This window comes from Vombatus ursinus, unplaced genomic scaffold, assembly GCF_900497805.2.
Source record: "Vombatus ursinus unplaced genomic scaffold, bare-nosed wombat genome assembly UNPS02009707.1, whole genome shotgun sequence".
NCBI classification, from domain to species: Eukaryota; Metazoa; Chordata; class Mammalia; order Diprotodontia; family Vombatidae; genus Vombatus; species Vombatus ursinus.
The window spans coordinates 1-13,434 of record NW_020949485.1 but is presented as its reverse complement, the minus strand read 5'-3'; the positions used below and the strand labels follow the sequence as shown (position 1 = coordinate 13,434).

Sequence of the window (13,434 nt, the reverse complement as noted above, 5' to 3'; positions counted from 1 at the left end):
GGGGGAGGTGGAGGGGGCAAGGCTCCTTCTCCTTTGGAATTTGGGGGAGGGGCTTATTTCAGGTTGTTGACTCCCTGCCCATGCGGTGAGCTCTGGCAGAGGACTGGGTTCGAGTGCTGCCATCTCTGCCACTGAAATTTCTGGGATGTTCTTAGCATTTAAAACCATTTTAAAAAATAATAAACCTAACAACTACAAGCTTTCAGTGGCAGGCTTAACTCATGCGAGTCTTTCTGGGTTTTTGCAGGTCACCGAGCTCAATGAGCCACTCTCCAACGAGGACCGAAACCTCCTGTCTGTGGCCTACAAGAACGTGGTGGGCGCGAGGCGGTCTTCCTGGCGCGTCATCAGCAGCATCGAGCAGAAGACGATGGCCGACGGCAACGAGAAGAAGCTGGAGAAGGTGAAGGCCTACCGCGAGAAGATCGAGAAGGAGCTGGAGACCGTCTGCAATGACGTGCTGGCGCTGCTCGACAAGTTCCTCATCAAGAACTGCAACGACTTCCAGTATGAGAGCAAGGTCTTCTACCTGAAGATGAAGGGCGATTACTACCGCTACCTGGCGGAGGTGGCCGCAGGCGAGAAGAAGGGCAGCGTGGTGGAGTCCTCCGAGGCCGCCTACAAGGAGGCCTTCGAGATCAGCAAGGAGCACATGCAGCCCACCCACCCCATCCGGCTGGGGCTGGCCCTCAACTTCTCCGTCTTCTACTACGAGATCCAGAACGCCCCCGAGCAGGCCTGCCTCCTGGCCAAGCAGGCCTTCGACGACGCCATCGCCGAGCTGGACACGCTAAACGAGGATTCCTACAAGGACTCCACTCTCATCATGCAGCTGCTGCGAGACAACCTCACCCTCTGGACGAGCGACCAACAGGACGAGGAGGCCGGAGAAGGCAACAACTGAGAGCGGCCGCCGCCCGCCGGCGCCTCTGCGGCCCCCCGCCCCCGCCCCCCAGCCCCGAGCCGTCCCCATCGTCGTCGTCATCGACACGCCCCTCGCCACGGTCCCTTGATATCTAGTGCTCAACGTGTCTGTATTGTCCGCACAGCGACTCCAAGCTGCCCGCCCTCCCACGAATCAGGAAGCAGCCCCCGACAAGGCTTCATGGGCATTGCTGGATTGATGGATGGTTGGAGCCCACGGGAGCTCCCTCCCTTCATGGCTTGTGCACACAGGAGGCTCTTGAATGGACGTGTGCCTGTCGAGCTGGGAATCCCGGTGAAAGGAAGGAAGGAGAGAAGGGAAGAGATTGGAAGGAGAATCAGTCTACATTGGTCTTAAAAATTTGTCCCATTTCAGCTGCGCTAATAGTGTTTTGTTGAGCAGTGCGTCACCTGCATGCGGAATACGTTGACCCCCCCCCCCCCGCCACGGTCTCCGCCAACGGGAAACAGGTACAGGAAGCTGATGCACCGAGACACAAGCCGACCCCGTCCATCAGCTTACAACGAACTGTTGCAAATGTGAGGTTTCCGTAATGCCTTGTTTTTGCCTCTTTAAATTATGTGCACAAACCTTGTTTTCGATGCAATGCCTCTGAAAGTTTTGATACTTGTAACTTTTTTTTTTTGGTTGCGATTGTTCAGGAATCATGGATTTATTATTATTATTATTAATATTTTTTTTGGTAACTCTCTGGCCGTTGTCCTTGTGTATTCTGACAGCGAGTGCCGTGTGTCAGCCCATGTCAATCAAGGTGGATGATTGTGAAACACCAGACTTCTAAAATCAATGTTTTGGAATTCAGTGGATTAAATAAATGCTGCTTTGGGGATATTATCGCTACATGCGTGGTCTTGACTCATTCTTTCCTGCCCCATCTTGAGCATGCTTGCTTCCCCCGTCCCCTGTCCCCCATCCCCCACCCCTCGGGAGGAGGTCTTGTGCCAGCTCCAGATTGCGTGAGAGGCAGCATGTTATTATTGAGGGAGCCAGGCACTTGGACTTGGAGAGACCTGGGTTCAGATTCCACCTCTGACCCTTATTAATAGTTGTAGGACCCTGGGCAAATTACTGAAACTTCTCTTCCTTATTTATGTAGTAGAGGGTAATAGCAGCACCTGCGTCACTGGGATAAAACATGGAAAGTGCTTTGCCAGCCTTTAAGTGCTCTGTGAAAATGTCAGCTGTTCCTCTTGTACCCTGAGTATAAGGTACTGAGGCCTGAGATCACCATACATCTGGACTGGGAAGCCTTCCTGGGGTTGTGCTGTGGGCTCCTAAACCTGAGGGAGCCAGGGGAGGAAAGTGGGATGAATGAATGAATGCAGAATGATGGGATTTAAAATGGCCAGGCCCTTCAGAGAGCCACCCCAACCTCCTTTTGCAAAGGAGGAAACCGAAGCCAGGCTTGGGAAAGGGATTTGTTCCAAGTCTCACTCATAGTCGATGCAGAGCTGCTGACTTCATTGTGGTGTTCTGCACTAATCCTTCAACCCCCGGCCCTTTCTGGCCTCTGCCACCCTGTGGCAGCAAACTGTTCTGTTGTCCTTCCTCATTAGGGATCACTTGACATGCGTGGTCTTCTTTGGCGTTTTCAAAATCCTTATGAGGCAGTGAGTACTGCAGATCTGACACTGACTTACTCACACTTCAGCCAAGGAACCCATCGTCTGTTTTGGCTGCTGATTATAATAGACTTTGGGGTCTCTGTGAGGTTAGACAAAGACACTGCCTTCACCTTTATAAAAAGGTAGATATTCCTGTTTAAATTCTGAAAGTGTTGTAAGTCTGCCAGCTTGGCTACAACTTTGACATCTCATCCTAAATGGGGGTCTGAGCTCTCTTTTTGTTAGGGTTAATGCTGTTTCTTTATTCTTTGGTAGGACAGGAGATTATGTAGGGTGTCCCGTAAGTCTTAGTGCAGCTTTAAGCTTTAACAAGCTTATAATAAACTTAGACCTACACTAAGCCTTGGAACACCCCGTGTCTCTGTATTATCTTTGGCGATTTGATCGCAGTGCTACATCATCACATTGATAGGTAGGGTAATGGATTCTTTGTTCACAATAGCCCCCAAAGACCCATCTGATCATAATTATAGCAACTGAAATAGCTTATTAATGTCTTATTGGAGCTCCATAGCAATACCGAGGTGGGTGTTGGTGATGTACCCATTTTGGAGATGAAGAAACAGCCTGAGAGAGCTTAAGTGACTGGCCTTGGGTTGCGTAGCTGGATTCCAACCCAGGTCTTTCTGACTCCCAAGCCCCTCACATGATTCACTACATTACACCACTAAGTCAGAAGTTGTAAGCTGCACATGGATGTTTCCTTGAAGGCAAAAGGGAATGAGCTGCCACAATCCAGCCCCTACTGAGAAAGACCCCTGGTTGGTGTGGATATTCCTCCCACTCTCACTGGCCCAGCATGTGTGACTTGCCTGTGTTCTCCCACAAATTCATTACAGGTCTGCTTTATTAATTTTTTTTAAATCAATGAAAATTCACTTTGCCCTCCATTGAGAAAGAAAAAAAAACAAACTCTGTTACAAATGTAGTCAAGCAGAACAAATTCCTGTATTGACCATCCTCGCCCCACCCTCTTCCCAGGCCTCAATCTGCACTCCATTCTGTCTCAATTAGCCTATCATCTATCTCCCCCAGGTTAGCCTGTTTAACTGTGAGTCCTCTGGAATTATGGTTGGTCATTTCTGCCCCAGTTTTTCTTGACTCATCAGTGGAGCATATGGTCTACCCATTGATTTATCTGCTCTACCTTATACATCTCTTTCATAACAGATTCTGCCCATAGGCATTTGAATGTTAAGAAAAGGGAAAATTTGCATTTAAAATCTGAGTGCCCAGTGGTGCCCATCGGCTTAGGAATTGCTTAAGGTTTCAAAGAATGGCAAACCAATGAAGTATCTTAATCCCTCTCCCAAATAGTTAAAGCAATGGTCATGCTCCCCCTCTCTTAAGTTCAGAACTGAATATGGTTTGGTATAGGGTGCCCGTGGATTGTTTGGCTAGACAGAAAGAGTCTCATGCCTGAATGTTGCCTTAGAAGAGTGTCCCTGTGGAGTGCCCTGGGGATCCCTCCAAGCTAAACTTCTCCCAGTCACGGAATGTCACCTTTCCAACATCTCAAGCAAGTGGTTATCCCATTCAGCCTTTTGTGAAAGGGTAATTTTGGGAGATAAATTCTGGGGCAGGTAGGTGGTGGAGGATAGAGCTCTGGGCCTGGAGTCAAGAAGACCTGAGTTCAAATGCCCCCCTAGCCAAGGCACAACCCTATTTACCTGCTTCCTCGTCTGCGAAATGAGCTGGAGAAGGAAATGACAAACCACTCCAGCATCTTTGCCAAGAAAACCCCAGATGGGGTCATGAAGTGTCAGACGTGACAGAACGATAAAAATGGGAATTCTTGTCCAGGAAGATCAGACTAGACTCCTCTGCAGTTCCTTCAAACCCTAAGATTCCATGAGTTATCTCCTCTGCAAACTACTGTTAATACAGACCAAAAAGCAAATTGACTTTGAGATCATCTATTTAGAACTGGACAGACTCTTAGAAGCTAGCCATCCCCATCCCCATCCCCATCCCCGTCATTTTATAGATGTGGAAATTGAGGCCCAGGAGGTTGTGACTTGCCCAGGGTCACATGGAGTAAGAGGTAGAACCATAATTTAAAGCCAGGTCCTGTGACATCAATACATTTTCCCCTATGCCACACTCATCCCTGCCAATCACACTGTTGACGTAAGTTGCCACTGCAGGCCTGCAAGAATTCAGGTCTTTTTTCGTGGGAAATGCGTGATAAAACACCTCACCTTTATCCTTCATTTGTGTGATTGGTGTGTGTTTTTGTTTTTCGCACTTAAATTTAAATTTTCATGTTTATTTTTATGGGAGAAGGCATAGAAAGGGAATAACGAGTCATGCGTGAGATAATAATGGCTAACAGTCCTTTAAGGTTTACAAAGCTCTGTAGACACACATGCGCACACACACACACACACGCACAATCTCTATCATAGACGTAGATCAAGAGGGAACCTTAGAGGTCAGCTGTTTGGTACATTTTACCAAGTGGGGAAACTGAGGCTGAGCTGCAGTTCTTTGCTCAAGGTAGCAGCTAGTAAGTGGCAGAGCCAGAATTTCAACATTTTCCATTGTGCCATGCTGTCTCTTTATTTAAAAACACAGAACCCACCCCCACCCCAAATTCAACCAAAGAGGTGCATGACTTGGTCGTTTCAAATATAGCTTCACTTATATAAGCTGGTGTGTATTCAGTTCAGCCAGCGCCAGTCAAGTGGATTGTCTGAGTCATCCCATCTGGAGCACTGTGTCCAGTCCTGGGCACATTTTAGCTTGGAATTTAAGAAGTCTGAGTCTTTTTCAGACAAGAGCATTCAGGATGGCAAGGAGTTTGGAAGACACGTCCTAGGAAGGGGTTGAAGGAACCAGGAAAAGTTCAGTCAAGAAAAGCAGATTTTTAGAAGTGGAGAAGGGAGGGGAGATGGGTTTGAACACCTTTCAAGAGGAAGTCGATTTGTTTTGTGTGGCTGCAGAAAACCTCAACCAACGGGGTGGGAAGTCCAGGGGGACCTTTCAGATATTTAGGAGGCAACCTTCTGGCACAGGGGCAGTTCAGTCCCATGGGGAAGTTAGACGAAAATGACCCCTCATAAGGTTCTATGGTTTTCCCATGGACTGTGCTAGCTCTTGTGAGAATACAAAAGGAAGGACAACTCTTTTACCCTCAAGGAATTTATAATCTAGTTGGGGAGAAAAGTCCACCACCCTAGGAAATAACTCAGGAGCCCAACAGGTAGGAATCAGCCTTACAGATTGATACAGTGTTTTAAAAATTTTTTTCAGCGATCAACTAGCATTTATTAAGCACCTACTATGTGCTAAGCACTGGAAATACAAAAAGCAACCCCCCCCAAAAAAACCCCAAAACAACAGTCTTTGCTTTCTAGGGAATCAGTCTAATGATTAAGCATTTTTTCTCCTTACCTTTCACCCCAGAAAAACAAACAAACAAATCCTTGTAACGAAATGCACAGTCAAATAAAATAATTTACACGTTGGCCGTATCACGAATGTGTCTCATTTTTGCATATTTAGTCTGTCATCTCTCTATCAGGAGGTGGGCAGCATTCTTCCTTAGTGGATCAATATAAAGTGTTAACCTAGAAAATGGACAGTATACATTAAGGTTCCCCCTTGTTCATATGTGAAGAGCCCTGGTTTTGGAGTCAGGAGGGCCTGGGTTCAAACCCCATCTCTGTACTTTATTAGCTGTATGACCTTGGGCAAGTCCCCTATCTTGAATGAGAGGGTTGGACTAGATGATTTCAAAGCTCCAAATTAGCATGCTAGAATCTTGATAAACAGGAAACGATCAGTGTGGTCTGGAATCAGGGAGGGTTTTCTGGAGAAGTCGGGATTTGAGCTGAATTTTAAATGACACATTCAACCAGCATTGGTTGTCTCCATAGCACACGTTTGGGCTTAAAATATATTGATGGGATCCATGAAGGCTGGACACGTGAATTGGGGAAATTTTGGAGAAAAACAGAGAAAATTAAGTTTTCATATTAAAATTTTCTGCATATTAACATGTTGCTGCTACTACTACTGTTTCTCCTTCGTTCTCTAAAAGGACCACGACATCAGGGAGGTGAAGCCAAGACATTCAAGTGAATTGGATTTAGGTGAGGAAGGGCTGTGCAAAGTCACCAGCCTCACTCTCTCCTCTGAAGCCCTCTGAGTTCAGTGGTCAGATAAAAGTCGGGATAACTGGAGATGGCTCTGGATGCAGTGGGAGACCTTGACTTTTTCAAGCTAAGGTCTTTAACAGGTCCTCTGTTTGCCTAAGATTTTGATAATGTACAATCTATTCCATAGAGATAAGGACTGCACTTATGGCTTCATCTACCTAGGAGTATGTGGTTAAGAACCCCTCCCTGGCAGCCCCTCCCAAATGCAACCTACAGACAGGGAAGTGAGAGTTGGTAACTTGCCCAGGGTCACACAGCTCAAAGGTATCAGAGACTGCACTTCAACCAGATAGGTCTTCCTGGTCTAGGCGAGCTCTCTGCTGCAATATGTGGCTTCATATTTTAATTTCGTTATGTGATTAAATTAAGAGGCAGTGAGGTATAGTGATTAGAGAGTCAGGCCTTGGGGTCAGAAGGACCTGTGGTTAAGTTTGGTCTCTGACCCACTGACCCACGCTGGCGCTGTGACCCTGGGCAAGGGTTGGCTGAGCAGGGGCTCATCTCCACTGGGAAAGGGTTGCTTCATCAGACATTTCCTACACTAATTAAATCACAGGCTTGGTAGGATTAACCACGTGTTAAGTCCCAGCTGTGTCCAGGGCACTAGGTTTTGTCCTGGAGAGGACTATTTTGTTCAGTTTTTTCAGTTGTGTCCGACTCTTTGTGACTCCATTTGGGGTTTTCTTGGCAAAGTTACTGGAGTAGTTTGCCATTCCCTTCTCCAGTTCATTTTACAGATGAGGAAACTGAGGCAAACAGGGTTAAGTGACTTGTCCAAGGTCACACAAGCTAGTAAGTGTCTGAGCCTGGATTTGAACTCAGGAAAATGAATTTTCTTGACTCCGTGCCTGTGGTTCTATTCAATGCTCCACCTAGCTGCCCAGAGAGGTCCAAGTTTTCAAGAAAATGTATTTATTCCCTGCCTTTAGGGAGCCTGTAGTTTAAACTTGCACACGTTTGCTATATACACAGCTAATGCAACATGTGTGAAGTCAGGAAGACCTGGGTTCAGATCTTGCCTTAGGCTCTTACTCTCTTTGTAGCCCTGGGACAGTCATTTAATCTTTCTTGGTCCTGGTTTCCTCATCTGTGAAGAGGAGGTGGATTTGATGACCTCTAAGGTCCTTTCCAGCTCTAAATCTAAGATCCAGTGAGAAAAGATCACTACCAGATGTTAGGCCAGGGAAGGCTTCATGGAGGAGGTGACCTCCTTTGAAGGATGGGGACAAATTCGACAGGGGAAGAGGGAGAGGAACATTCTAGGCATAGGGAAAAGCAATGGACGTGGACGTGGAGAAGTGAAGGGCACCTAAAGGGGATGGAAATGGGTAGTTCACAGTGATGCAATGGGTATAGTACTGTACCTGGAGATAGAAAGACCTGAGTTCAAATTCTGTCTTCCTTGCTGTGTGACCCTGGGAAAGTCACTTAAACTTTGTTTGCTTCAATTTTCTCAATCTGTAAAGTGGGGATAACAACAACCCTACCTCCCAGGGTTGTTGTGAGGAACAAATGAGATCATATTTGTAAAGTATTTAACGCAGTGCCTGGCACATAGCAGGTGGTATATAATTATTAGCTATTATTATTATTATCATTATTATTATATGGAGGGCAGTTATATCAGGTACTAGTGGAAAGGTAGGGTGCTGCCAGATTTCCCTCCCAACTCTCTTAACTGAGAACCTCATGTCTTTTGCCCCTCTCTCATCCTTCCCCCGTCTCACATGATGAAGTGGCCTCACTCGTTACCAAGGCTAACCTCTCTACCTGCTCATGACCCCGTTCCATCCCTTCTCCTCAACACATTGCCCCCTCTCTCTGTCATTCTCACTCTCACTTACATTCAACTTCTCCCTCCCTATTGGCTCATTCTTTACTCCCTATCCTGAAAAAAATCTCACTTGGTCCTTTTTATCTAGTGTTTGATTCCCTTTTGTAGCTTAACGCTTTGAACAGGCCATCTGCAATTGGTGCCCCCACTTTCTGTCCTCCCACTCTCTCCTAAGAAGACCCCTGATGATGTGGCATCTGACCTGTGTATTCCCCCTAAACTGCTCTCTCCAAAGTTACCAGTGATCTCTTAACTGCTAAATCCAATGGCCTTTCCTCCATCCTCATTCTCCCTGACCTCTCTGCAGCCTTTGACACTGTTGATCACGCTTTCCTCCCTGGTACTCTCTTTTCTCTAAGCTTTTAGGACATCACTCTCTCTTCTCCTCCTTCTCTGACCGTTTCTTCTCTGTCTCCTTTGCTGGATCCTCCTCTAGGTCATGCCCTCTAACCAGAGATGTCCCTCAGGGCTCTGTCCTGGGCCCTCTTCTCTTCTCCCTCTGTACTGTCTCACCTGGTGATCTCATCAGCTGCCATGCATTTAACGACAATCTCTATGCTGATGATTCTCAAACCTGCCTGTCCTGCCCCAGCTTCTCAGCCAACCTCCAATCTCACATCTTCAACTGCCTCTGAGACATCTTGAATTAGATGTCTAGTAGATATCTAAAACTTAGTGTATCCAAAATGGAACTCATCATCTTTCTCACCTCCTCCACTCCTACCTTCCCTGTTACTGTGCAGGACAACACCATCCTCCCCGCCCCTCAGGCTCACAACCCAGAAGTCATCCTCACTGTCTCTCTCTCACCATCTTCCACCATATCCAAGCTGTTCCAAGGCCTGTCGATTTTACCTTTGCAGCATCTCTTGAATACACCCCCTCTTCCTCTGACACTGCCACCACCCTGATGCAGACTCTTATTACCTCACATCTGGATTATTGCAACAGCTGCTGGTGGGTTGGCGTGCCTCAAGTCTCTTTGTATTCTATCCTTCATTTGGCCATTAAAATGATTTTCCTAAAGCACCTTTCTAATCATGTTGTCCCTGTATTCAATAAACTCCACTGGCTCTCTATTGCCTCCAGGAGCAAATAAAAAAATCCTCTGCTGACATTCAGAGCCCTTCATAACTTTCTCCTCCTACCTTCCTTGTCTTCTTATACCTTACTCTGTAATACATACTCTTTGATGCAGTGATGCTGGCCTTCTGGCTGTCCCACAATCCTTCTGGCTGATCCATCTCTTGGCTCTGTGCATTCTCATCCCCCATGTCTGGAATCCTCTCTTTCCTCAACTCCACCTACTGACCTCCCTGGCTTCCTTTAAGTCCCAACTAAAATCCCACCTTCTATAGGAAACTTTTCCCAACACCCCCTTAATTCTGGTTCTCCCCCGTCTTAATTATTTCCTATTTGTCCTGTATATAGTGTATGTGCTCTCTCTCTCTCTCTCTCTCTCTCTCTCTCTCTCTCTGTTGTGTCCCCTGTTTTATCATAAGCTCTTTGAGGGCAGGAACTGCCTTTTTTTGTTCTTGACTTTTTTTTTATCTTCAGCACATTGCATAGTGCCTAGCACATAGTAGGCACTTAATAAATGTTTATTGATTAAGATTTTGGAGAGCCTTGAATGTCAGCCCAAGGAGTTTGAACTTTCCTCAGTAGGCAGCTTGAATAGGGGTATGACCATCAGATCTGGGCACAAGGAAAGTTAGCTGCTAGTATGTGTCAAGGGTGAATTGGAAGGGGAAAAGAGCAGGAATTGGAAGAGAGGTTAGGAGGCTATGACAATAATTCATGGAAGGGTAATGGGCTTGTAGCAGGGTAGTGGCAGTGGGAGCAGAAAGGAGGGGCAGAAATGGAATGTAATTGTGCTCTAAGAAACAGTAAATATGAAGAATTGAGAAAAACCTGTGAAAAAACCTATGAACTCTTGCAGAACAAAGTAAGAAGAGCTGTGAGATGACATACACAAGAAGTACAAGTGGGAAGAGAAAAACCAAACCCAAACCCACCAACCCCCAAATGAAACCAAAAGCCTTCTGATAAGGACCAAACTTGCCCCTACAGCAGAGATAATAAATTGAGGTCACCTCCCTTCTTTGCAGAAGTAGGGGGACTATGGGTGTGGAATGCTGCATATACTGACAGCTGCACTGATAGGTTGGTTAACTTTGCTTAACCGTTCCCCACCTCCCCTTTTTAAATTCTCTATTATATGGGATGCCTCACTGGATAAGGGAGGGGAAAAGGATATTCATACCGAAATGATGGTGACATGACGGTGATGTAAAAGCTATAGATATTGATGGAAATACATTTTTTTAAAGGATACAGATGTTTGAGAGATTGCAGGGGTAGAGCCAATAGGACTTGCTAACTGATAGAAAGTGAATGAAAGGAAAGAGTCAGACGCTGAAATTTCAAATCTATGTGATTGGGTGAATCATAGAATTGTAGATCAGTCCCGGAAGGGACCTTAGAGATCCCCTCACTTCCCCTTTTACAGATGTTTGGTGCTGCTGTCAAAAGGAAGAGTTAAGTCAGAAGGGAGAGAAGGATTTGGGAGAAAGATGCTAATCTCTGTTTAGGATTTACTGGAGTTCAGGTGCCCCTAGGACACCCAGATGGAGATATCCTACATACAGTTGGAGATGCATGTCTGGAGCTCAGAAATCTAGGATCCACCAGTAATTGTTTGAGCTGTGAAATAAGAAGATTTCCAAGGGAGAGGGTGTAGAGAGAGGAGAGAAGAGGGTGGAGAGCAGAACTTTGAAGATTATCTGACTGAAAGGATGAGGAAGAGAATGAAGGACTGTGCAAGGTGAGGCAAATGAGTATTGAGAAGTAGGACAGCCAGGTAGGAGGTTGGCATGGTATTGAATAAGTAAATTAACTTAGGTAGTATTGTTATTTTTATTTCATTGGCAGGACCTATCCATGAACAATGATCATTTTTCCATTTATTTAGGTCTGTATTTCTGTAAAGACTTTTATAGTCACATTCATATAGTTCCTATGTGTGTCTTGGTAGATGGACTCCCAAGTACTTCATACATTTTGTAGTTATTTTGAATATAATTTCCCTTTCTATCTTTTCCTGTCTTTTTTGGGGGGAGTGGGTGGGTGGGGTAACATACAGGAAATGTAACCATGAGAACGACCAAGGTCTGGAAGCCAAGAAAGGGATTAGACATTCTGTTTGGTCTAAGAGGGCAGAGATAGGAACATAAGAACCTTAACTTTGGAGCGGGGCCTGGGTTTGAATCTAACCTCTGACTACCAGTGTGACCTTGAGCAAGTCCACTTCTTTAGGTCCTAATTACCTCATTTGGGGAACCTGGATGAGCAGAGAATGCCAGGCAGGGAGAAGCATTATCACTGAAGTCATTGAAGATCTCTCTTCCAGTGTGATCCTGGACGTTCTCAGAAGATGATGTCCTTTTCTCACATACTATGTATTTATGTTATGGCTGCACCTTTTGGAACGGGATTTGCTGGTCTTATGACCATATTTGAGACATTACGGAATAACCAGAAATTGTAGGTTCATAGGGATTAGAGCTAGAAGGAGTCTTAGAGGGAATAAGCATATATATAGTACCTACTATGTGCCAGGCACTGGGCTAAATGCTTTTTACAAATATCTCATTTGATCATTTAGTCTAGCCCCTTCAGATGACAGGGGAAGAAACTGAGTCACAGAGAGGTGAAGGAACTTAGAATCTGAGGTTAAGAGCTGTAAGGGTCTTGGAGAGCCTGTAGTCAACTCCTGATTCCATTTCTTTATTTTTTTAGAATGTCAATTAACAAACTTTTATTTTTTATCTCTTTCCAATCTCTGAGGGTTGGGCTCTAAGGGCCCTTCCAACCCAAAGATTATATGATTTCCCCCCACGGTCTCCGTATCACTTTTGTCTCTGCTTCCAAGACAACTGCTTAGTGGAAGGAACATGAGTGGGATCAGAAAGCTTGGGTTTGAGTTGAGCCTCTGCCATCCACTGGCTGGGTGACCTTAGGCAGGTAGCTCCCCTTCTCTGATCCTGCTTCCTCCGGTGGGAAAAAGAGCAGTTAGACCAGACTGATCAGAGAGCTCTAGGAATCCAGGAGATCCAAAGTAGTCCAGGCTCCATTAGCTCTAACTGGGCTTCTTAGACCGACACCCCCTCTCCCCCACCCCCCGGCCAGTATCCCAGGAGAAAAGACACCTTCCCTCTTGCCCAGCTCTCCTCATCTCTTATCAAATGGACAGAACTCCACTGAAATTTAGAAATGAAATTGTAAAGATAGAGAATGACCTACAATAACGGACAGGGAATGCAAGAGGGCTGATGGGTACAGCATAGGGGAAACTCCATCATGAGGGTCTTAGCGCTTTCTCCAGTGAAGGTTGGTGGGTGTGTGTGCATGCATATGCATGTGTGTGTGTGTGTGCATGTCTGTCTGTGTGTGTATGCATGCACGTATGTGTTCCTCTTCCTATACTTTAATAAAAGGGTATAACCACGATGTGTGGGTGACCTTACTGCCAGTAAATACAGAAATAATTTTGCAGTGGGTATGAGGGTGTCAGCATGGCCTACTTCTGAGCTAAATTTGTCCGCTTGTCACAAAAGCCCCTTGTCCATCTTCGCACTTCAATCATTTGGTCACAAAACATTTTCTTTGTGTTTCTTTCTGTGTCAAACTCTCTTGAGCCTAGAAAAGTAAGTATCAACAAGATAGGTTTAGAATGTGGCATGTCAGAGTTGGGAGGGGCTTTAGAAGAGGGAATACCAGACCTGGTGAAGGGACCTGACAACAGGGAATGTCAGAGCTGGGGAAGGGGCCTGAGAACAGGGAATGTCAGAGCTGGGGAAGGGGCCT

General features: G+C 45.8%; 1 protein-coding gene across 1 annotated transcript; it reads left to right on the top strand.

Moving 5' to 3' along the window:
* Window positions 1–130: 130 nt before the first annotated feature.
* On the top strand, window positions 131–1,786 carry LOC114036100 (14-3-3 protein eta). The gene has a single exon (XM_027852497.1). The coding sequence runs from the start codon at window positions 146–148 to the stop codon at window positions 902–904; it is 759 nt and encodes a 252-aa protein (XP_027708298.1). The 5' UTR covers window positions 131–145; the 3' UTR covers window positions 905–1,786.
* Window positions 1,787–13,434: the final 11,648 nt, after the last annotated feature.